A 22,806-nucleotide genomic window follows, 5' to 3' on the forward strand; every position below is an offset into this window, starting at 1 on the left:
TACGTGGCGTTGGGTCATCCCATCTCTAATCCTCCTCCAGCCTTTCCGTTTATTGCGGGATGCCGTTAATGCGCTTCACTCGCCGGTCCGTCAGTCCGAGTCTAAACGTCCGCCTGGGGTTTTTATTGAAAAATCTAATTAATGGTTAAAAGTTCTTTTTATTCAGGTAACTTTTTTTTAAGCTGAAATCCCGGAGCGCTGCGGAGCTTTTTTTTTTTTTTTTTTTTGTTTAACCCCTGTTTGTCCGCTTCCATGTGGATGTTGTTTGCAGTTGGGATGGTGCTGTTAACCCGCTCAGTGCTGGTAAAAGTGAAGTAACGATGCTGCGAGGTCATCATCCGGGGAGTCCCATAACTCGCCGTGCCCTGTTGTAACCGCCTCCGCTGGGTGTCCGCGCAGGTCCTGGAGCATGTATGCAGTGTTCTTCCCAGACTATTGCCCCGCTTAGTCTTCCAGCCCCATGGGGTAAATCACTGACATTAGCCGCGTGGCCCGGGGGGTTCCTCTTTCCTGGCTGACGTACGCCGTTTAGCTATGCAGACCCTGCCATTGAAGGGGCCGAAGTGTTATCCCCCCCCCTGTCAGCGCCGGGGGTCCACGCAGAATGTTTCCATTCCATGTTCTCCGCTTCAAAATGATTCTGTTCAATAAAATTTTGACAACGCATCCGATCCGCTGTCTGTCTGTCCGTCCGCGGAGAGCTGGCTTCCCGGGGAGTGCGTTGGCGTCCTGGCCGCCGGGGGGGAGAGCGTTGGCGTCCTGGCCGCCGGGGGGGAGAGCGTTGGCGTCCTGGCCGCCGGGGGAGAGAGCGTTGGCGTCCTGGCCGCCGGGGGGGAGTGCGTTGGCGTCCTGGCCGCCGGGGGGGAGAGCGTTGGCGTCCTGGCCGCCGGGGGGGAGAGCGTTGGCGTCCTGGCCGCCGGGGGAGAGAGCGTTGGCGTCCTGGCCGCCGGGGGGGAGAGCGTTGGCGTCCTGGCCGCCGGGGGGGGAGCGTTGGCGGCCCCCGTCTAGTCGCCCGTTTCTCCTGCTGTAAAGACTCAAACCTTAATCAGTCGTTGTTCTCGTCTTGGATTCAGGAGCCGTATGTCTATCCCATGCATGTTTAATCCCCTCACTGTATTACCCTCTACCACCTCTGCTGGCAGGCTGTTCCACTTATCCACCACCCTCTCGTTAAAGTAAAACGTGTAAGCCCCTGACAGTCTATTGCTGTTTGTTTCTTGGGCTGGGGGCAACTTGGTGTTTCTAGCGAAGGTAATGAATGAGACATCCCTGCGTGATTAAATAATTTATTCATTCAGCGCCGCGGAGTGATCGTTCAATGAATTTCCATCATTATAATGGAAGGAAGTTTTACTTCGCTGAGAGGGGTAGATACGTGGAACAGCCTCCCAGCAGAAGTGGTAGAGGGTAATACAGCGATGGGATTAAACATGCATGGCTCCTGAATCGTCTGATTAAAGTCTAACTTGGGGCCGATCTCCCAGGTCTGGGGTTCCCCCGTCTCGTCCTAAAGTGCGTTTTAAAGATATTCCTGGATGAGGGAAATGGTAATAAATGGGGGGGGGTAATAAATATTATCGAAACACGTAATATATTTATAAAGGTTTGCGGCCGGGTCCTGGTTATTGCCGTCGCCGGCTGGTCGTCTTCAGGCCAGTCGGAGCCCTCCGTGGTTTCGGGATTCAGTTTCCGGGGCTGGCCCCGCTCGTGCCTCGGGCATCTTTCATATACAGGTCCAGGGGCCTGCTGAACAGTGTGGGATGTGAGAGCGATCCTATCCGGGGTAATTCTCATGAAGAGGGGGCCGTGTATCCGATATCATCCCAAAGCTGCCATGTAAGAAGCTCATTATCAAACCCCATGTGCACAATGTGAATTACCCCCCGGGAGGCATAGTCCAGGCTCTAGGGCAGTTAGCGTACGGTTTGGGGCAATAAAAAAAAAAAAAAAAAAGGCCGGGGTTGCTGCCGGTGATCAAAGCCGTGGCGAGGATAGGGGAGTGCCGGGGTCAGAGATGGGGCCGAGCTGTAGGTGAGTTGGGGTCGGTGGGAGGGACGCTCCAGGCTATAGGTGAGTTGGGGTCGGTGGGAGGGGCGGCCCAGGCTATAGGTGAGTTGGGGTTAGTGGGAGGGGCGGCCCAGGCTATAGGTGAGTTGGGGTTGGGGTTGGTGGGGGGGACGCCCCAGACTATAGGTGAGTTGGGGTCGGTTGGGGTCGGTGGGGGGGACGCCCCAGGCTATAGGTGAGTTGGGGTCGTGGGAGGGACGCCCCAGGCTATAGGTGAGTTGGGGTCGGTGGGAGGGGCGGCCCAGGCTATAGGTGAGTTGGGGTTTTGGGAGGGACGCCCCAGGCTATAGGTGAGTTGGGGTCGGTGGGAGGGGCGGCCCAGGCTATAGGTGAGTTGGGGTCGGTGGGAGGGACGCCCCAGGCTATAGGTGAGTTGGGGTCGGTGGGAGGGGCGGCCCAGGCTATAGGTGAGTTGGGGCCGGTGGGAAGCGGTTACGGTGCCGCGGTTTTACATATTTCCAGAGAACTCGCAGCGGGGCGATTACTGCAGCGCTTTATGTGCTTTTATATAAACCTGCGATCCCCTTAAAACCACACGGGGCAGCGTGGGACCCCCCAAAGGCCAGCTCTGCCAGGGCCCATGGGCAGCGTGGGACCCCCCAAAGGCCAGCTCTGCCAGGGCCCAGGGGCAGCGTGGGGGCCCTATGGCTATAGTGTTCTATACAGCAGAGTGCTGGAGCCAATCTGGGGTAACTGAGCCCCAAACTAGTATCTCCGTGCAGGGTGCATTGGGGAAACAAATGGTTCGGTGCAGGGATCAGAGTAACGGTATCACTGAGTAACCAGCGCGAATACCGGGGTATTTACAGCAGGGGCAAATACTGCCGCTCGGGAAAGTGGGTTTTGAGGTACCCCGAGCTGGTAGTTGTTGCTTCCTCTGTACTGCCCCGGCACTCCGTTAATTTCCCAGCCCCCTTCAAAGGAGAAACCCCAAACAGCCCCAGACAATGAGGAGCCATTACATAGTAACCGAACGGCACAAGATGGCTACGCCCAGCCAATCACAATATGCGAGAGGTAGGATCAGGGTTTTGAGTGGCGTGTTTGTCGACCTATCACCCGGGCCGCTTCTATCCTGAACTCCACAATGGCTCAGCCAATTAACTTCGACCTCACCGGAGGGGGCGTCTTTCTTCGCCAATGAGTGTGGAAAAATCTGGATTAGCGGCTCGGCGGACCAATCCGGTAGCAGTAAGTGGGCGTGGTATTGAGGGTTTAGCCCCGGCGCCATGTTACGGCCCGCTCAGTCCCGGCGGAGCTCTGAAGATGGCGGCGGCTGCAGCGGTGGGAGGAAGATCAGCTTATTACGGGACAGAGGGCGGCCGGGCCCCCAAGCGACAGAAAACCGAAGGAAACGACGACAACGTGGCGGCCGCAGCGGTAAGAGAAGCGCGAACAGGCACTGCGTGTAACGAGATGCACCGGATAGAGCGGGCGGATGCTATAGCTACAAAGTGTCCCTGTTCAGTTTTGCCAGTCCTTCTCCTAAATACCTGCGCCCCTCTTTCTTCTCCTGATGGCCCTTTCTTCCACTCCGTGCCCCCCTCTCCTCCCCTGATGCCCCTCTTTTCTAGGAGATCAGAATGTTTGCTGGGTTTGAGGGTATCGCAGGGTTCTACAGCCCTAAAACCCCCCGGCTTTATAAATTAAATGGGGGGGGGGAATAAACCCCATTATTCTTCTAAATGCCCCACATACTGTGTTCCGTGTTTCTCTCACGGAGTTGCGCCTGTAGAGTTTTTGGCCCGGACGGCTTCCTTTACGCAGCGTCCCTGCTTGGCCTGGAGTACCGGGGGAGGGGGTAGTATAGCCCGCTGGTGGGGGTATCGGCAGATGGCGGGACTGGCTGCCCGCACCCTCTGATTGTGGTGTAAGCAGAGCCGGCCTTAGGTGTTCCGGCGCCCTGTGCGAACTACTCCTCTGGCGCCCCCCCTCACTACCCCCCCTCTGCCCCTTCAAACTACCCCCCCCTCTGCCCCTTCAAACTACCCCCCCCTCTGCCCCTTCAAACTACCCCCCCCTCTGCCCCTTCAAACTACCCCCCCCTCTGCCCCTTCAAACTACCCCCCCCTCTGCCCCTTCAAACTACCCCCCCCTCTGCCCCTTCAAACTACCCCCCCTCTGCCCCTTCAAACTACCCCCCCCCCCTCTGCCCCTTCAAACTACCCCCCCTCTGCCCCTTCAAACTACCCCCCCTCTGCCCCTTCAAACTACCCCCCCTCTGCCCCTTCAAACCGCACAGGGCGCCACACTCCAGGGGGCGCCGCCGCCGCCGGGTCCTCCCCCGCCGCCACGGGGTCCTCCGCCGCCGCCACGGGGTCCTCCGCCGCCGCCGCCGCGGGGTCCTCCTCCGCTGCCGCCGCCGCGGGGTCCTCCTCCTCCGCCGCCCCCTCTGCACCTAAATGAAAACGTTGTTTTTTTTGTTGTTGGTTTTTTTAACTTTATTTAACATCATCCATGTTAAATAAAGTTAAAAAAACCAACAACAAAAAAAACAACGATTTCATTTAGGTGCAGAGGGGGCGGCGGAGGAGGAGGACCCCGCGGCGGCGGCGGCAGCAGCGGAGGAGGACCCCGCGGCGGCGGCGGCGGACCCCGTGGCGGCGGCAGCGGACCCCGTGGCGGCGGGGGAGGACCCCGTGGCGGCGGCAGCGGCGGCGGACCCGGCGGCGGCGGCGCCCCCTGGAGTGTGGCGCCCTGTGCGGTCGCACAGGTCGCACACCCCAAAGGCCGGCCCTGGGTGTAAGGATAACCGGCGAGCGACCCCTGACCTCACACTTTGTGTTCCCATAATCCTTCTGCTCCGGGGTTCTAAACGCGTCGGGTTATAGAGCGGTGTCTCTTTCCCCCCCATTATAAACTGTTACTAACTGCGGGGTCTTCCCTCTTCTTGTTGCAGGAAGGATACGATGACCCTCACAAGACCCCGGCGTCCCCGGTGGTCCATGTGAGGGGGCTGATTGACGGGGTGGTGGAGGCAGATCTCGCGGAAGCCCTGCAGGAGTTCGGCACCATCAGGTAAATACTCGGGGGTCCGGGACGCGGCGGCTGGTTTGGGAGCCGGCAGTCTAACATCCGCCGTGGAAAGTTTGGAATGACCGTCTCGCTTCCCTCTCGCAGCTACGTGGTGGTGATGCCCAAGAAGCGCCAGGCGCTCGTCGAGTTCGAGGACATCCTGGGCGCCTGTAACGCCGTCAACTACGCTGCCGACAACCAGATCTACGTGGCGGGTCACCCGGCCTTCGTCAACTACTCCACCAGCCAGAAGATCTCGCGGCCGGTGGACTCGGGAGACGATTCCCGGGGAGTCAACAACGTGCTGCTCTTCACCATCCTGAACCCCATTTATTCCATCACTACGGTAATGCCCCAGGACCGGGGACTCGGGGGGTCTCTCCCCCTGGCCTGTCTGTGTTGACCCTGGTGGGATTGTTATAGACGGTAACCCTCTCCATGGTGCCTCTCGCTCCGCAGGACGTTCTGTACACTATCTGTAACCCGTGCGGACCGGTCCAGCGCATCGTCATCTTCCGGAAGAACGGCGTCCAGGCCATGGTGGAATATCCTTTAACGGCTCAGTCTGTCCCCGTGCTGGGGGCGCGTTCTGTCTGTCTGTCTGCTGGGGGTTGTGTATGGTGTGTGGGGGGTGGGGTTGGCTGTATATATAACACACGTTGCTTTCTGTACGCTCTTCCTTGACTCCGCGCACGTTCGATTCCGTGCAAAGCGCCCAGCGTGCCAAGGCCTCTCTGAACGGGGCGGACATCTACTCTGGCTGCTGTACCCTGAAAATCGAGTACGCCAAGGTGAGTGGGCCGCGTGATGCCGGTGGGGGTTTTTTGGGGGGTCTATTTCCCTCCGACCTCCCCCACCCCGTCTCACACCTTTCTGTGTTCCCTCAGCCAACCCGACTGAACGTCTTTAAGAACGACCAAGACACCTGGGACTACACCAACCCCTCGCTGAGCGGACAAGGTACCGTATCCCCGCCGGCGCCTCGTCTTTGTATACATGTGCTGTCAGTTAGCCCCACTTCACACTCTGTAATGCCAATGCCTGGACTCCCGGCTACAAACTGTCTCGTGGCCCGAATTCCCCCCCGTGGTCGCCCGTCGGTGGGGGTCCCGCTGATTCCTGTACGCGGAAAGCACGTGAAGCCACGCGGACGGCGGTTTACCCCGGGCCAGGCAGGGGCATTACACGACCATCCTAACACATTTCTTTTCCAAGGTACATACTAGTCCCATGTGCAGGGGCCGCGCTTTAAACCGACCCTGGGGGTCCGCTCGGGCTCGGGACTGACAGCCCCCCGTCTGCACATTATTTCATGACACACAGTGTAGTTGAGGCAGCACTAGTTCTCTGCCCACGGAGAGACACTCATCGCAGAAAGCCCAGGCCATCCGCAGAGCTCAGACACGGAGAACATCACACGGTGACCAAGAGAAACTCGCTGAAACGGGGGCTCCGACACGCTACAGCAGGCATGTAACCAGTACAGTGAGACGGCTTCCAACACGCTGCAAACACGTTAAACACGCCGCAGAGGCTGTCCTCAACACCACAGCAGACACGTTAACAAGCACAGAGAAGGGAGCGCATCCACGTTACACGCCATACGAACACAGTAACAGATACAGACGTGTCACGCCACGGCAGGCACTGATGGGTCGGAACACGCAACATTCTAACACCACGCGAGCCTCCAAAAACAGCAGTCTCCTCCTCACCAGCATCAGATCAGTGGGTCAAGTGAAGAAGATCCGAACATAGCCTCAGTCCCAAGACACGGGATGTGCCTCGCTCTGTACGGGGGGCGGCATCTCCGTGGCCAGAGGCACACAACAAGCACATGGAGCACACAGAACACGAAGACACGTTAGCAACACGTGAAGCTTTTTGAGAATGCCAATTGTTTTGTTTCCGTGTTACTCATGACTATAAAACCATGTGATGCAGGGTCGCTGCGTGTGTATGGCGGGGCGGCACGTTTCAGAGCTCTGCTCACGCACACGAGGTAATCCCACGGTAAGAGAAATGTGTTATTGTCACAGTGGGACCTTGTGCTGTTCTGTAAGTAACTTTTTATCCATTTTTGTAATCGCTCTTCTTTCCAATGAATTGTCGTGTCTGGGGGGGGGGTTGTGTTTCCTCGGTGGTGGGGGGTAATCGCTGGGATTTGGGGGGCTGCTCTGTGTCTCCGCGAGGGTCTGCTGGTCTGGGAGGGACCCCCGTGGCTTTATATTCCCTTTAAATGCCGGGTCAGATAACTGCTTGTGGGTCGAGCCAGATAATGCCCGAGAAGCTGTTCCTCCAGCCTTTGTTGGGAAGCGCCTGTTACTGGGGAGGAATTACTGTGGGATTTGTGGGTACCCCCGCCCTGAGCTGTTCACTGGTTAGAGGGGTCTTTCCCTTAGCCGTCTGTGGCGGGCCTAACTGTGGGGGTCTGGAGTAGTTTAGAAGGGAGCCTGATTGCAGTCTTGCTTTCCTGCAGGGGATCCGGCGGGAAACCCCAGCAAACGGCAGAGGAATCCACCGCTTCTAGGAGATCATCCGGCTGAATATGGTGAGGATGCGGCAGGTGGGTGGGGGGGTGTCGTGGTGGCGTCTATGTAAAGACCCCCAGACCCTCTATGTAAAGTTTCCTTTGAGCCCCTTAGTAGTTGCAGACCCTCTATCGTAAGCTTTAAGTTACTTTCTCCGTGGAAGCGTTGGTAGTTATTCTGTATCGCGTCTGTTCTAGCTTTATCTATTAAACGAAACACCCTGACCCTGTATCATACTATCTGTGGGGACAAAATAGAAGGGCTCAGTCTTAATTACCTAGCTGGACTCTCTGACTAATGAGTCTATGGAGGAACGGACTTCATTAGCATCGCCATAAAGCATCAGCTCGGTGTGGTGTTTGAGCCGGGAAAGTCACCCAAAATATCACATGACTGCTGTAGCCACCTCTGCTGGGCTTCCCGGCGCTGCAGTCTGACTGTTTTTTTTTTTTTTTTTTATTCTTTTCAGGTGGCCCTCATGGAGGATACCATGGACATTATCACGAGGAGGCATATGGCCCCCCACCCCCACATTATGAGGGCCGCAGAATGGGTCCACCACCTGTTGGGGCGCCCCGAAGGGGTGGGCCAAGCCGCTATGGGCCGCAATATGGACACCCTCCGCCGCCTCCTCCTGAATACGGCCCGCACGCAGATAGCCCCGTGCTGATGGTGTACGGGCTGGACCCCGTTAAAATGAACTGCGACCGCGTCTTCAACGTCTTCTGTCTGTACGGCAACGTGGAGAAGGTGAGGCCGTAGGCCGTGACTCCTACCGGGAGCTCGAGCGCTACCTACGGGCTGCTAACGTGACGTGTCTCCCCGCCAGGTGAAGTTCATGAAGAGCAAGCCTGGGGCAGCTATGGTGGAGATGGCAGACGAGTACTCTGTGGACCGGGCCCTCACCCACCTCAACAACAACTTCATGTTTGGCCAGAAGCTGAGCGTTTGGTGAGTCCTGGTTGTTCCGGGGTAAGGCTGGTGGCCGTCGGGTTGGCCGCCAGACCAAGTTACCTGCTCCTTGTTGCTTTGCCCTTATCGGTGAACGTCCCGATGTTTGGGGCTGTAGCTCCATGATGCTCTGTACCCCTGCCGGGGCAGTTTTTAAGCAGGGGGGGTCTGGTGAATTCTCCCTGCCCGGGCAGCGTGGATGTGGCCGCCGGCCCCTTCGTGTTGCTGAGCAGTCGGACCCCCATCATCCCGTGTTAATGGCTCCTCTCTCCCCTCAGCGTGTCCAAGCAGCAGTCCATCGTGCCGGGTCAGTCCTACTGCCTGGAGGACGGCTCCAGCAGCTTCAAGGCTTTCAGCGGCTCCCGAAATAATCGATTCACGTCCCCGGAGCAGGCGGCCAAAAACCGCATCCAGCAGCCCAGCAACGTTCTCCATTTCTTCAACGCCCCTCCGGAGGTGACCGAGCAGAACTTCCTGGAGGTGAGTCTCCAACACGGACCCCCTTGGTGGCAGCAGGGGGGGAGGGGGATTGTTTGACCCTATGGAAGCCGCTTGTATGGGGGCGCAGGGCTCTGTGGTAACTCTCGCTTCGTCTACTTTGCAGATCAGCGACGAGCTGGGGGTGAAGAAGCCGTCGTCCGTCAAGATCTTTTCTGGAAAGAGTAAGTGACGGGGAGTGCGGCGACGCTCTGGTTTAATGTCAGTCCTGGTGGTCCTTAGAACCTCGAACACCCTTTCTGTCTGTTAGCGGCACCAACAATGTGTGTAACCCTTTACACGCTGCGCCTATTGCAGGAAGGGCCGAGACGACCCCTGTGTAATTTATATAGTTGGGTCGGCCTGTCGGCCCTGTGTAATGCATAGGTAAATCGGCTAGCTGGAAGAGCATTATGGGAGGTGTAGTCCTTCAGCAGCTGGAGGGCCGCAGGTTGGACACCCCTGCTTTAGTCTGTCCTGATTTATCCTTCGTTCCGTAACTCAGGCATTGTACGGGGCCAAAGCTCACGATGCCCGGCGACGTTCGGGGTGTGACGGTGAAACTGAACCCTCTTTAGTGAATACACTCGCGAGCTCTCGCCGTGTGGGACGGGCGTCTCGCTGCAGGCTTGTCGGCGGTCTCTTCGTTGAGCTGTCTCGTTTTAATGTCCTCTCTTGTCTGTAGGTGAGCGGAGCTCCTCGGGGTTATTGGAGTGGGAGTCTAAGAGCGACGCGCTGGAGACCCTCAGCCTCTTCAATCACTACCAGATGAAGAATCCCAGTGAGTATCTGTCGGTTTGTGGGCCCGATCCCAGTTACCCCAGTATGTGACCAGTTACTGACGTGTGCTCTCTTCACAGACGGCCCGTACCCGTACACCCTGAAACTGTGCTTCTCCACCGCCCAGCATGCATCCTAACCGGCGGGCGCCGCGCTCCTGCCACCGCTCAGTATCTGCTCCTTGTAGAGACGCATTTATTTTTTTTGTTTTTATAAGCTTTGGGATTGGAGGGATTGTGACTTGTGGGTTTTTGTTATGTTCGTGTAATTGTTTTGTGCTCGATTGTTTAGCACATTTCAATAAAAAATTGAGAGTAACTGGTGTGACTATTCTTGGGGGGGGGGTTCTTTCCATCGGTGGGCTATATATTATACCCCATTTCATGCTGGCTGTATATTAAAGGTCGCTCTCTTCCCTGTGAGTCGCTTAATACCCCACGTGGCTTGCTTTTTCCGAGGCATCCACGATGAGCCTGCGAGGGGAACGGAGTCGCGCAGGTGCTGATGCTGGCGGCAGCTTAAGTTTAAGGGAGTGACTTTTTTTTTTTTACTGCAGGTGGCGATGTTACAATAATTGTGATATTTAATGGTTTAAATTACGGTATTTACACGTTAACCGGTGCAGGGGAGGGTCGTGCGCCCAGGAGCTTACAGTCTATTGGGGTGCGGCCAAAATAAACGGCTGCTCACTTGGTTTCCACTCTGTCAACACCCAGGACCGCCTGATGTCAGGAGCCACAATTTTTAAACAAACCCCTCTGTGCGTGGCATGCAGTGTGCGGGGGGCAGATGGGCAGTTAATCCTTTCCCAGTCTGTGGGGGTGGTTTATAAAGCTCATACCCCACAAACATTCTAACCTAGAAAAGAGGGGCATCAGGGACAGTTGGCAGCTATGTGAAACACCAGATATAGTAGCGGTAACTTGGTATAGGAAGGGTTAAAGTCGGTTTAACCCCTTGATGACAACTGCCGATCCGGGCACGTCATGCACTAACCTAAGTTTGTGACAATTAAACAGGCCGGGGCCGCCATGGCTTTAAACTGGGGAGAAATAGATCTACGTTCGCTTTCTGCACCCAAACGCCTGATGTCATCCGCGTCAGGGGCCGTGTCTGGCCCTCCCCGGAATACAGGTACTGCATTCAACCACGCAGGTCAATGGAACCTAGCTTTCTAATCGCAATGCGATTAATAAAACAAATGTAAATAAAAAAAGGTAACGTAAAAATTATTTACCATCACCATCAGGAGAACCTTCCAGTTCCAAAACATGTTAGAAAAGATTTTTCACGGAAAACCATATTTTTTTTATAGTAAATTATATGATACAATCAAAATAATGACATCTAAAGAAAGCCCTCTTTCAATGTATAACTTGTGTGAGTTCGGTAAACGGGAAAGAAGAAAATTACAGCTAAACACGAGCGCCGCAGAAATGTTAAAACAGCCATTGTCACGAAGGGGTTAATCAAGGCTAAAAATATATATATATATTTACCGTAGATCTGTGTGCGGAACCGGATGTGTGTCATTGGGTCGGCCATCTTGTGGTTGGCAGACTCGTTAATGGCTGTGAAGTCACGTGACTGGAAGTGAGTTTCTAGCTGCCAGCCATAACATGGCCGTGACCAGACGCTGACCTGTAGTTGTGACAGGACTTCTGATGGCTGCAGCAGCGGTGAGGGGGCTCCTGAGGAGAGGTATGGGGACCCAGCTCTCTGTTTAGTGAGTAGGGCCCTTGGGGAGAGATACGGGCCCCCGGCTGCGGTGTAATGTGTAGAGGCTTCTCAAGAGAGTCATAGGGTCCCTGCTCAGGACACAGGAGCCCCTGAGGACAGGTGTGTGGCCCCAGGTTTCTGTATGGAGTATAAAGGCTCTGTGGGGGAGGTATGTGGGTCTCAGCTCTCTATATAGTGTATAGAATGTTTCTAAAGACTGCTATGGGGCCCAGCTCTCTGTATAGTGTATAGGGCCCCAGAGGACAGGCATGGGGCCCAGCCCTCTGTATAGTGTATAGGGTCCCAGAGGAGAGCCCAGCTCTCTGTATAGTGTATAGGGTCCCAGAGGACAGGCATGGGGCCCAGCTCTCTGTATAGTGTATAGGGTCCCAGAGGAGAGCCCAGCTCTCTGTATAGTGTATAAGGCCTCAGAGGACAACACTCTGTATAGTGTAGTATGAGGTGGATGTTTTGCTAACACACAAACACGCACACACACCCTTTATCACGCTGAACTTTGCCCGGATACCGCCTGAGGGATACAGAGTCTGAGCATTCAGAGACAGAACGAGGCGAACTTGAGGTTTTGCAGGAAAAGGAGACAGATTAATCCCCATCACCCCCAAACATTATACATTAAGGGGAGAGGACACCCCACTTGTGTGTTCAGGGTACCGTGAGCGTGTGTAAAGTTTACTTTGTGATTATCAGATCTCCGCGGAGCTGTCCTGGCAGTCCGGGGCATGGCGTCCGGGGCAGAATCAGCCAAGTATCAATACGAGACGCTGAAAGTCACAGCGGAAGGAGATCACGTCCTACACGTGGAGATAAACCGCCCCGAGAAACGAAATGCCATGAATAAGAGCTTCTGGAGGTAAGTGGGGCAATTCCACTCACCCCGGGGTCACTAGCTGTGGGGCACGCACGCTGTCGGTACTGACACCCAGGCACACACTGTACTGACACACATTCACACCGTACACACTGGGCACACACGCTATACTGACTCCCAGCACGCCAGCTGTTGGGTGCACTGTACACACACACGCCGCGCTAACGCCATACTGACACTCAACACACCAATTCTAGCTCTCAGACACGCGCACTATACTGACACGCAGTCGCACCTCACACGCCGGGCTCACTGGCTCTCGCGCACTCGCTTTACCGATGCCTGGTGACTTTTGCTGTCGTCGCGTTCCGCAGGGAGATGGTCGTTTGCTTTCGCGCCATCGCAGAGGATGCTAATTGTAGAGTGGCCGTGATTTCTGGCGCCGGGAAGATGTTCACATCTGGTATGTGCGGTGTCTGTAAATTACACGCGTGGAGAGGGGAGGCGCGCGTGGTCTGTGGGGGACGGCTGAGGGTTGTGTGAAGATTTATTTATTTATTTTTTATTTTTTTTTGCGAATAGGAATCGATTTGATGGATTTGGGGAGTGACTTCATACGTCCGCAGGACACCGATCCGGCCAGAGTCGCCTGGGAGATCCGAAAGAAGATATCGGAGTACCAGGAGTCCTTCTCCATCATCGAAAAAGTGAGTGAGATGCCAGATTCTGTAATAAGCCACGCCCCCGCATCTCTGATTGGTGCTTCCGGCACGCGCTTCTAAACGTACCAGTAAATCAGAAGAACCCAGAACTGCCTCTATCGTCGCGCAACTTGGTGGGAGAAAATATTTTGGAATTATTGTTATAGCGCCATCATATTCTGCAGCGCTGTACAGCGGGTAAGAGGATGATTGGTGAAAATAAGCAGTAAAGTGAGCCTGGGAGCCAAGTGACATCTTTTTATTTCCTCCCCAGTGCCCAAAGCCTGTGATCGCCGCGGTACACGGAGGCTGCATTGGAGGAGGTGAGGCTGTGTGGAGAAGGGGCACTTGTGGCTAACGCATGCAGACGTGCCTCACGCTGTAACCGTGTCTTTGTAGGAGTGGATCTTGTCTCTGCGTGTGACATCCGCTACTGCGCGCAGGATGCCTGGTTCCAAGTTAAGGTAAAGCCTGGATTCTGATTAGACGATGGGAAGCACGTGAGCAATCGGCATCCAGGGTTATTACGCTGCCGTATCCTGTCACTGAGGGTCTCCTTATATACACGGCAGCATTGGGGTAGGAAGGGAGCGGTTGTAAGTGTGGGGGGGGGTAACAGGGCTGACGTTTTCTGGGAACCGTGAGGATGATCCTACGATCTGATTTATTCCGATATCTTATTCTCTTATTACTCAGTACTGTGGTACAGACAGCCAGTGCGCACCCCAATATTCTGCCCCCTGTGTTACTGATGACACGTTTGGGGTTGAAATGTCCCTGTTTGATCTGTGATGAGTTTTTTTGTTAAGGATTAATGGCTGCGTTAATATACAGCCAGGAGGATGCCTGTTGCCCCAGCATGTAATATTTCTGAATAAAATAACACCCCCCCCCCTGTAGGAGGTGGACATCGGTCTGGCGGCTGATGTCGGGACGCTACAGAGACTTCCGCAGATCATTGGAAGCAGAAGGTACTGGGACACAATACCCTTAATATGGGGGCTAGATGGGTAGGATTCCCATAGATATGAATGTTACTGTCTGCTTATACCCGAACTGACACAACGTCAGAGAGGGTGACCTGGGTAACAGCACAGTGTGGGGTTGGGTAAGTTAGTGGCGAATGTTGTGTAGGCCAGAGGGGGGTGCTGTGGTGGGAGGGGGGGTCTGGTTGGTGCTGTGGACGGTCATTTAATGCTCCTAACCTGCTCTCCCCTGTAGCCTGGTTAACGAACTGGCCTTAACCGCTCGAAAGATGATGTCGGATGAAGCCCAAAGCAGCGGATTTGTCAGGTAGCGGCGTGCGATTATGGTGTGTGTGTGTATAGATGTGTGTGTGTGTGTGTGTGTATAGATGTGTGTGTGTGTGTACGGAGCACACTGTACAGTAGCTGTACTTTTTTTCTCTCCGGGGATATATCTGTACAGCGTATCCACTAATCCTACTTATTTCGTGCACAGCTGCTAATGGTTATCAAGTTTATAGATGTAACTGTACAGCACTGCTCAATATGATGGTGCTATATATGAAATTAGCAAGTTCCCACATTAATTACCCTCTCTTTCAGCCGTGTTTTCCCCGATAAGGCCAGCCTGCTCCAGGGTGCGTTTGACCTGGCCGCTGAAATCGCCAGTAAGAGCCCCATCGCCGTTCAGGGAACTAAAGTGAACCTGCTGTATTCCCGAGACCACTCGGTGGAGGAGAGTCTGAACTACATGGTGAGAGAGCATCACGCAGACATCTTGCTCACCCCGTGCAGCTCCTTTGACCCCTGGGGGCTATTAACGTGTCCTCTGTGTGTTACAGGCGTGTTGGAACATGAGCATGTTGCAGTCCGAAGATCTGCTGAAATCCGCCCAGGCCGCCATGGAGAGAAAACCGCTAAAAGAAGTGACATTTTCAAAGTTATAGGAGCCGTTTGCACTTTTTAGTGGAGTCAGGGGACGGACCCCTGATCACCCGGAACCCGGAATCAGACCGCCCCGGTGCGTTCAGTCTCGCTTGTATTCCAGGCCGGGACCTCTGACTTGCGGCTAAGTGATATTTGTAGGAGGTGTTTCTGATTAAAAGTTTTTCCTTCTGACCAGTCCGCACAGTTTTGTTGATGGCTGTCTCTCTATTCCAATACTCTCCGTGACCTAAACGCACGTCTTCGTACTGTGACCATAACCGATTTAATGAGCTGTGCGCAGTTTCACTGTACCAGGCGTGTCTAGTTACATGCGCAAGGCGTATGCTACTGGCAGGATCAACCAGGTATCTCCCGCCCTGGGGTATTAAAGGGACAATTTACTGCCCCTGACAGCTTTGCTAATGGAGAATGCATATTGATGTGTGCCTTGAGTACTTACCTGGGGTAGAAGCTGTTGCTCTCCTCCTCCTTCAGCGTGCAACAATTCTTGCTATTGATTGGTTGTTTGAAACACAAGTGGACAATTGGGTTCACAATTCATTATAAAGAAGTAAAGTAGCCTGACAGGGGGACTGTTGTGACAACTTTGCTGATGTAAGAATAGGAGTCTCATTGTACGGCGTATCTCGTGGGAGGTGGGAGGCCAGCACTGAGTAGCTTGGTGCAGGAGGCTGGCTGTTTTTAGAGGCTGATATTGACGTGAAGCCTCCATCCCGGAGATGTAAGTGTTAAATGTACGAAGTGGGAGATAAAGAGATTGGAGGCTGTAATTAGTGGCTGGAGAAGTCCTGCCGCTCCCAGGTTACTCTGAACGCTTTATTGCTTTATCAGAGGAAGGTCCCGTGTACTTTATCCAAGAAATGGTTCCTCTTTCCACCTGGGAGTCCCATTTCTTGGCCTCTCCTTGCAGATAAGGATGCATTTATAAATGATAAGGCTCTTTGGGGCCGGGCCCTGCCACACACACCCACACACACAGGGAAATTGTCGATTTAATCCAGTCTTTGCTGCAGCCCGAGGGCCGATTTCAGATTTGTTTGTGGCTCCCAGGGGCTCCAAACTGGATGGCCTTAAACATTAATCCTTCCAGTGCTATGACAAAATTATTTTTCCCTCAAACAGCTTGTCAGTGCCACTCTCCCTGCCAACATTCGGGAAACATCTCAAAACCCACTTCTTCAGAGAAGCCGCACCATAACTTCCTTGCCCTACCTCTCACCTGTCTCTGTGCCCCCCCACATTACCTCTCACCTGTCTCTGTGACCCCCGACACTACCTCTCATCCGTCTCTGTGACCCCCCACACTACCTCTCACCTGTCTCTGTGACCCCCCCACACTACCTCTCACCCGTCTCTGTGACCCCCCCACACTACCTCTCACCCGTCTCTGTGACCCCCCCCACACTACCTGTCTCTGACCCCCCCACACTACCTCTCACCCGTCTCTGTGACCCCCCACACTACCTCTCACCCGTCTCTGTGACCCCCCCCCACACTACCTCTCACACGTCTCTGTGCCTTATGTTTGTTGTCCCTTTCCCTCAAGACTGTAAGCTTGCGAGCCGAGTCTCTCCACCGAATGTATCGTTTTGTCTTATTCTGTCCATTCTCGTCTTGTCAGACCCCTTGAATTTATGTATTGTAAGAAGCACTGCGTAAACTGTTGGCGCTATATAAATAAAAGATAATAATTTCACTAATCAGCTTGTCAGGGCCCCCAGTCTGCCTGTCCCATCTTTGCCCCTTACCAATCCACCAAAACAGCCTGCCTGTGCCATCTTAAATATCCATGCTAACAGCGACACTTACACATACCTTCTCGTTCTAACATTCATTCTAACAAACTCTCTCTTGCGCCCTCCTTACCTCACACGCAGCTTACCTCTCCAGTACCACAGGATCACGTAATGTGACATGACCGCACTGTGTTCCTGCCTCCCCATGCCAGTCCAAGATTTTTCATAAAGGGCCAGTCTGACCTGGACAGGTCCCCGTCCAGCCTCTTGTGAATAATTTTGGACCAGTGTCGGGAAAGCCGGAACGCAGCGTGCGAGGGCCAGAGAGGTAAGCTGCGGGCCCCTGGTGTGCAGGGAGAGGGCGGACAAGTGGTCTCAGGGGTCACAGTTGCGAGCTCTGCAGTTATGCCACTGTCGAGGGGGTATTTGTTACCCTCTTTAACTGTCCAGAAAGGCACGCACACCACTGCCCAGCGCATGGTGCAAGAAGCCTCGCAGTTGTTCGGACTGAGGCTGGAAGCTTTTTTTCCGCTGACTCGGTTTCCAGAGCGTCGGTAAAAATCTCGCCACCTTTCCATTTTTTTATCAGTTGTGTGACGCTGCGTTTTGTGTGCGATGCTGTCACACATAGTGTGTGGTGTTTGCTCTAAGGAGTCACTTGTTGCCCAAGGATGGGGACTGGGGGTTAAAGGTAGCGGGTGCAGTTGGCCACTTGCCCCGCCTCGCCTTATCTGTATATAAAGGCTGAAGCCTCTATACTGTGCACACAGTTACCCACAGACATGGCGTTCGTTCCAGCTCCTGGTTTTCAGCCCCTCTACAATCCGGTAAGTGGACCCCCTAGGGCGTCCGCGTCGGCACTTTAAACTGGCATGCATTAATACACCACACTGCAGGGCAGATTGGTGCTTTTCTCCCTGCTATTCTACAGCTGGAATCCCTGCTTGAATACAGGTGACTCCATTCAGAACAGCTTCACCTCCTGCCCAGTCATGCTTTCTATAAAAACTGATTTAACTGTACATTATACAGGGCATCTCACTGATTTGACTATGCATTATACAGGGCATCTCACTGATTTGACTACACATTATAAAGGGCACCTCATTGATTTAACTATACATTATACCGCAGCCGGGTCACTGATTTAACTATACATTATACAGGGGGCCGGCTTCTTGATTTAACTATACAGGGGGTGCTCGCTGATTTAACGATATATACCACCCTCTCCTCTTCCTGCTCTTTTTCCCCGACGTGTTCTCTCCCTTTTCTCTGATCTTCATATTGTGTTTTGTCCCCCCAGCCAATCCCATTCCGAAGCCCAATCTATGGGGGTCTCCGTCCTGGGATGTCTGTGTATATTCAGGGAGAGGTTCCCCATCACGTCACCAGGTAAGAATCCGCCCCTAGCGCAGGTATTACTTCCAAAGGGTTAATAACTCAAGGGATGGAGGGGTGACCATAAATCTGGTTATAAATCAGTTTATTGTGTCTGATAGAAGGGCCAGCAGGGCAAACTCTGACCTGAAGGTTACACATTGACATCATGGGTGCAATACATGTAACACGTGTGTCACTCACATGTGCACTAGGCCAGCCATATTGCTGATATGAAGCTGGATGTGCATGTATTTAACACGCGACGGGACAGTCACTGTGGGCACAGGTGACACGGCGTGAGCTATAATTCCAGGAAATCATCAGTTTACCCCAATTTCAGGATCTCAGAGTGAATGGGCAGAATCTAAGGGTTTTTACCCCAGTCTCTGGGCCTAGGGGTGAATTGCCAGATTTTCAGGGATTTTACCCCAGTCTCAGGATCCTTTCTGATTTAATGATATCTGAGCGTCCTCATTGGTGCGTTCCTGCCTGATGTATCACAGCTGGAATCGCTGCTCGAATACCGTCTGGCAGCCAATTAAGGTTAGCGCAATTGAACAATAAGGATCAATTAAGCTTCCCTATCAGAAATGTGTCCAGATCCCCCTGATACAAACTGAAACTCATACCAGACAGACAACCTTTACAGATATATTTAACACTATGTGTTCATTACAACTGTTTGAACGCATGTGGAGTAGTAATTAAGTAAATATGATATATAATAATTAATAATAATAATAATAACATAAATAACTACAATAAAAGACTTCTGAATGAGTACCAAAACAGGAGACATTATCATAAACCACATTTCCAAAAGGTGCCAGCGTCACAATAGTCTTTAATAATTAACTAATTCCTTTAATTATAACTAATAATGAAATAAATAAAATAATAATCATTTTGAAAAGGTTTTTTTTTCTTTATTGCTGTGTTTGATTTTTTCCACCTTCATATATCAGATCACATGATATTTTTGACTCATTTCATATGTTGAGGGTTATCGGAGGGTTAAACGGCAATTGCTTCGCCGTGGCTCAGTATGGCCGGTGATTATTATCTCACCGGACGTGGCCGTTCTCGCTGTAGTAAGTGGAGGCGTTTAATAAATCTCTGTATCTGCCGTGGCGCCCCTCGCCGGCTCCCCCTGCTGATGGCTCTAGAGATTACAGACCAGAACCGGGGACCCCAAACTGGGCCGTACTGGGATGGACCCTAACGACGATTCTTCGGTAAATTCCCGTGCCAGGTTCGCCGTGAACTTCTCCTGTGGCCCGTATGACGGCGCAGACATCGCCCTCCACTTTAACCCACGATTTGATGGGAAGGACAAAGTGGTCTTCAACAGCTTTCAGGACGGCTCCTGGGGGCCGGAGGAGAAGAAGAGGGACAGTTTCCCGTTCCATAAAGGCAGACACTTCGAACTGGTCTTCTTCATCAATCCCGGGGGCTACCAGGTGAGGGTGACCACGAATAACCTCCTGGGCCACGTATTACTGCTCTGCCATATCAGCGACAATAAGATGTATCCCCCGATGTCCGAGACCCCGGAGTAATGGGTTAATTCTGCGGAATGGGTGAGGGACCCCCGTGACGCGCATGTTTTCTCTCTCCCCAAACCCACGGCCTTTCTTTCCGCAGGTAAACGTGAACGGTTCTCCGTTTTATGAATACTGCCATCGGGTTCCCTTCGAACGCGTGGAGTGCGTGCACGTGGACGGAGACGTCAACATCCAATCCTTGAGCGTCGTCGGAGGTGGTGGAAACCTGGGAGGGGTAAGTGGCATCTGGGGCAAGAAGGGCAAAGCTAGGTGGGGTTAAGAGCCCCGCCAGGGCAGGTGTGATGAATAAGGGTTTATTAATAAGGGGTGGTTTGTGCAAACACTGCCATGAGCCCGGATATCACGTGTCCACGTATTTGGGTTGCGATAAGATAAGGGCAGCCCCCACCCCGCCGCGCCACGTGCCTCACCATGGATTTATTCACTTACAGGGGGCCATGACTTTTCCTGCCTACCCACAGGATGGGGTAAGTATCAGTGGAGGGTAGCTAAGCGTCAGCTCCTGGGACCGGGCAGAGTATGGGGCAGCAATCACCGGCGTGATTTTCCGGCGCCACGTGTGGGGAAATTCTAGATTTATTACGGGATATCTTTAATTTAACAGCCAGTTACCCCAGGGGTAAAGACTTGGGGCATGTGGCATGATTAAACCCACATATATAGAGATATAATCACTTCTATTGCCCCGCATTTGGTGAGGCGATGTATCTGAATGGAGTCCTGGTAGGTGCCCACATGGCCCCGGCTGGCGAGGGCTCGGGGGTCCCTGTCAGGGTAGAGGGGCAGCCCCCGGGGGCAGCAGGGAAATAGGGATTTGGGTAACACAAACTAATGGGCCCTCTCTCCTCCCCAGGGGGTAATGCCGTTACCCAGCTACCCATCTGGCAACCTACCCGTGAGTATCCTCTACCTGCATGTATGTATGACTGAGGGTATGTCTGTGAGCGTGGACTGGCGTGTAAGCGTGTGTGTGGCCCCCAGGGTGGCGTGTGGGAGGTTTAGTATTTACATGTATGTGTTTCCAAATGGATTTCTGTGTCATTTCAGGTTATGGGGCTCCCCACATACAATCCGGTGAGTACCCTCAGCCCCGACCCCCCCATCTGCCCCTGACCCCCCATCTGCCCCTCGTGTTTCACCCCTTCTCTCCTCTTCCAGCCCCTGACCCCCCATCTGCCCCTCGTGTTTCACCCCCTTCTCTCCTCCTCCTGCCCCTGACCCCCCATCTCCCCCTCGTGTTTCACCCCCTTCTCTCCTCCTCCAGCCCCTGACCCCCCATCTGCCCCTCGTGTTTCACCCCCTTCTCTCCTCCTCCTGCCCCTGACCCCCCATCTGCCCCTCGTGTTTCACCCCCTTCTCTCCTCCTCCAGCCCCTGACCCCCCATCTGCCCCTCGTGTTTCACCCCCTTCTCTCCTCCTCCAGCCCCTGACCCCCCATCTGCCCCTCGTGTTTCACCCCCTTCTCTCCTCCTCCAGCCCCTGACCCCCCATCTGCCCCTCGTGTTTCACCCCCTTCTCTCCTCCTCCAGCCCGTGCCGTATTTTGGGATGATGCCGGGAGGTTTGTCTTCCAAAAGGACCGTGGTGGTCAGAGGCTTCATACCAGAGGGAGCTCAGAGGTAAGTGACTTAATACAGAGATACCCAAATACCCAATCTAATACAGAGGTACCCCCACATACCCAGTCTAGTACAGAGATACCCCCACATACCCCTTCTAATACAGAGATACCCAAATACCCCATATAATAGAGATACCCCCACATACCCCGTCTAATACAGCGGTACCCCCACATACCCCATCTAGTACAGAGATACCCAAATACCCCGTCTAATACAGAGGTACCCCCACATACCCGTGTAATATCCCTGTTGATATTGTTTACATTTTCTGTCTCTGTAGTTTCCATATTAATTTCAAAGTGACATCATCCGATGACATCGCGCTGCATTTTAACCCTCGCCTGTATGAGAGCACCGTGGTGAGGAACAGCTGCCTGGGAGGAGAATGGGGGTCCGAAGAAAGAGAGCTGGTCTTTAACCCCTTCGTGCCTGGCCAGTATTTTGATGTTAGTATCAGACTTGCATGTTGCGTGTCCATTTGTCGCACCCGGTGGGGCGTCCAGCCGCGTCCCCCGTCGGCGTGCCCGCTCTGCCGCGTCTCTGGATCTGCCTTCTCTGTGTGAGACGTTACAGGGGGATGTCATTTCTGAAATGAAGTCATGTGACGCTGGCCCCGCCCCCTGCTCCATAACCACACTGTGTGCACTGCTTTACGGCAGAAGTCCTAAGGTCCTCATTAAGTCCTCCAATTAAAGGGACAGGCACAGCAAACATTGTCCACGTCTCTGACCCCCACCCCGTGATCAGAGCATCACTCACTCTTACCCCCCCCAGGTCGGTGGATCCTGAGGTTTAACCTCAATGAGCTGCATTTAACCCTTTCTACTCCCTCATCCCCCAGATCTCCATCCGCTGCGGTAACTTCCGCTATAAGATTTTCACGAACGGCCAGCAGCTCTGCGAGTTCGCCCACCGCTTCCAGGCGTTCCCGATGATCGACGGGCTGGAGATCGGAGGAGACGTCATTCTGTCCTTCGTCCAGGTCTGAGAGCGGCCGGCCCGCCGATTACCTCAAATAAACCTGTGTGAGTTATTACCCGGGACTCGTTATTTCATATCCGGAGCCTGTGAACCCCCTATAGCCGCCACTGTGTGGGGGTCCCACGTCCTCCGACCTCTGGCCGGGGGGCTCACATTGAGGGCAGGTTACGGTGGGAGTACGCGGCCCCCCAGGGGCAGCGAGGCACCCAGCAGGGTCTACTAATGTCTGTTACGTGACCCTGATGGTGGTTGGCGGCAGCTCCATGCGAAGTAAAAGGGAGACAGCGTGTGCGTGTGTGTCAGTGCATGGTGTTAACGTGTGTTTTAGTGAATGGTGTTAGCGTGTGTCAGTGTATGGTGTTAGTATGTGGAGTGTCACAGGTACAACTAGGGTTAATGGTGCCCGAGAGAGGATGGATGAATGTGTGATACATACATCACACGTCACGCATTATACATACATCACACATTATACATACATCACACGCATCATACACACATCACACGGATTATTCACACATCACACACACATCA

General features: G+C 53.7%; 3 protein-coding genes across 4 annotated transcripts; all 3 read left to right on the forward strand.

Annotated features, from left to right (window-relative positions):
* Window positions 1–3,299: 3,299 nt before the first annotated feature.
* Window positions 3,300–10,139, forward strand: HNRNPL (heterogeneous nuclear ribonucleoprotein L). Of its 2 annotated transcripts, XM_053473971.1 has the most exons (13): window positions 3,300–3,447; window positions 4,967–5,085; window positions 5,188–5,428; window positions 5,542–5,627; window positions 5,777–5,873; window positions 5,970–6,042; window positions 7,562–7,633; window positions 8,083–8,363; window positions 8,443–8,564; window positions 8,843–9,044; window positions 9,169–9,226; window positions 9,727–9,822; window positions 9,902–10,139. In XM_053473971.1, the coding sequence occupies exons 1-13, from the start codon at window positions 3,334–3,336 to the stop codon at window positions 9,958–9,960; spliced, it is 1,620 nt and encodes a 539-aa protein (XP_053329946.1). In that variant the 5' UTR covers window positions 3,300–3,333; the 3' UTR covers window positions 9,961–10,139. The 2 variants fall into 2 exon arrangements, with proteins under 2 accessions (XP_053329946.1, XP_053329947.1); XM_053473972.1 differs by lacking the exon at window positions 7,562–7,633.
* A 1,252-nt stretch (window positions 10,140–11,391) lies between these two features.
* Window positions 11,392–15,163, forward strand: ECH1 (enoyl-CoA hydratase 1). The gene is made up of 10 exons (XM_053473976.1): window positions 11,392–11,522; window positions 12,252–12,414; window positions 12,747–12,835; window positions 12,955–13,079; window positions 13,348–13,396; window positions 13,473–13,537; window positions 13,974–14,044; window positions 14,295–14,366; window positions 14,642–14,792; window positions 14,881–15,163. The coding sequence occupies exons 1-10, from the start codon at window positions 11,486–11,488 to the stop codon at window positions 14,983–14,985; spliced, it is 927 nt and encodes a 308-aa protein (XP_053329951.1). The 5' UTR covers window positions 11,392–11,485; the 3' UTR covers window positions 14,986–15,163.
* Window positions 15,164–17,479: 2,316 nt separating this feature from the next.
* LOC128503782 (galectin-4-like) lies at window positions 17,480–22,327 on the forward strand. The gene is made up of 10 exons (XM_053473974.1): window positions 17,480–17,549; window positions 18,029–18,117; window positions 19,358–19,565; window positions 19,750–19,884; window positions 20,102–20,137; window positions 20,524–20,565; window positions 20,718–20,744; window positions 21,200–21,288; window positions 21,572–21,737; window positions 22,133–22,327. The coding sequence occupies exons 1-10, from the start codon at window positions 17,505–17,507 to the stop codon at window positions 22,277–22,279; spliced, it is 984 nt and encodes a 327-aa protein (XP_053329949.1). The 5' UTR covers window positions 17,480–17,504; the 3' UTR covers window positions 22,280–22,327.
* The last annotated feature ends 479 nt before the right edge of the window (window positions 22,328–22,806 follow it).

Source organism: Spea bombifrons, chromosome 8 (genome assembly GCF_027358695.1).
Source record: "Spea bombifrons isolate aSpeBom1 chromosome 8, aSpeBom1.2.pri, whole genome shotgun sequence".
Lineage (NCBI taxonomy): Eukaryota > Metazoa > Chordata > Amphibia > Anura > Pelobatidae > Spea > Spea bombifrons.

Bases quoted from the DNA above. Each gene is read 5' to 3' on its own strand.
- HNRNPL (XM_053473971.1), top strand. From the start codon at position 3,334: ATGGCGGCGGCTGCAGCGGTGGGAGGAAGATCAGCTTATTACGGGACA. The intron at 5,429-5,541 runs GTAATGCCCCAG...CTCGCTCCGCAG, and splicing joins CCATTTATTCCATCACTACG to GACGTTCTGTACACTATCTG. The intron at 5,628-5,776 runs ATATCCTTTAAC...GACTCCGCGCAC, and splicing joins GGCGTCCAGGCCATGGTGGA to GTTCGATTCCGTGCAAAGCG.
- ECH1 (XM_053473976.1), top strand. From the start codon at position 11,486: ATGGCTGCAGCAGCGGTGAGGGGGCTCCTGAGGAGAG. The intron at 12,836-12,954 runs GTATGTGCGGTG...TTTTGCGAATAG, and splicing joins CGGGAAGATGTTCACATCTG to GAATCGATTTGATGGATTTG. The intron at 14,367-14,641 runs GTAGCGGCGTGC...CCTCTCTTTCAG, and splicing joins CAAAGCAGCGGATTTGTCAG to CCGTGTTTTCCCCGATAAGG.
- LOC128503782 (XM_053473974.1), top strand. From the start codon at position 17,505: ATGGCGTTCGTTCCAGCTCCTGGTTTTCAGCCCCTCTACAATCCG. The intron at 19,885-20,101 runs GTAAGTGGCATC...ATTCACTTACAG, and splicing joins GTGGTGGAAACCTGGGAGGG to GGGGCCATGACTTTTCCTGC. The intron at 20,566-20,717 runs GTGAGTATCCTC...GTGTCATTTCAG, and splicing joins ACCCATCTGGCAACCTACCC to GTTATGGGGCTCCCCACATA.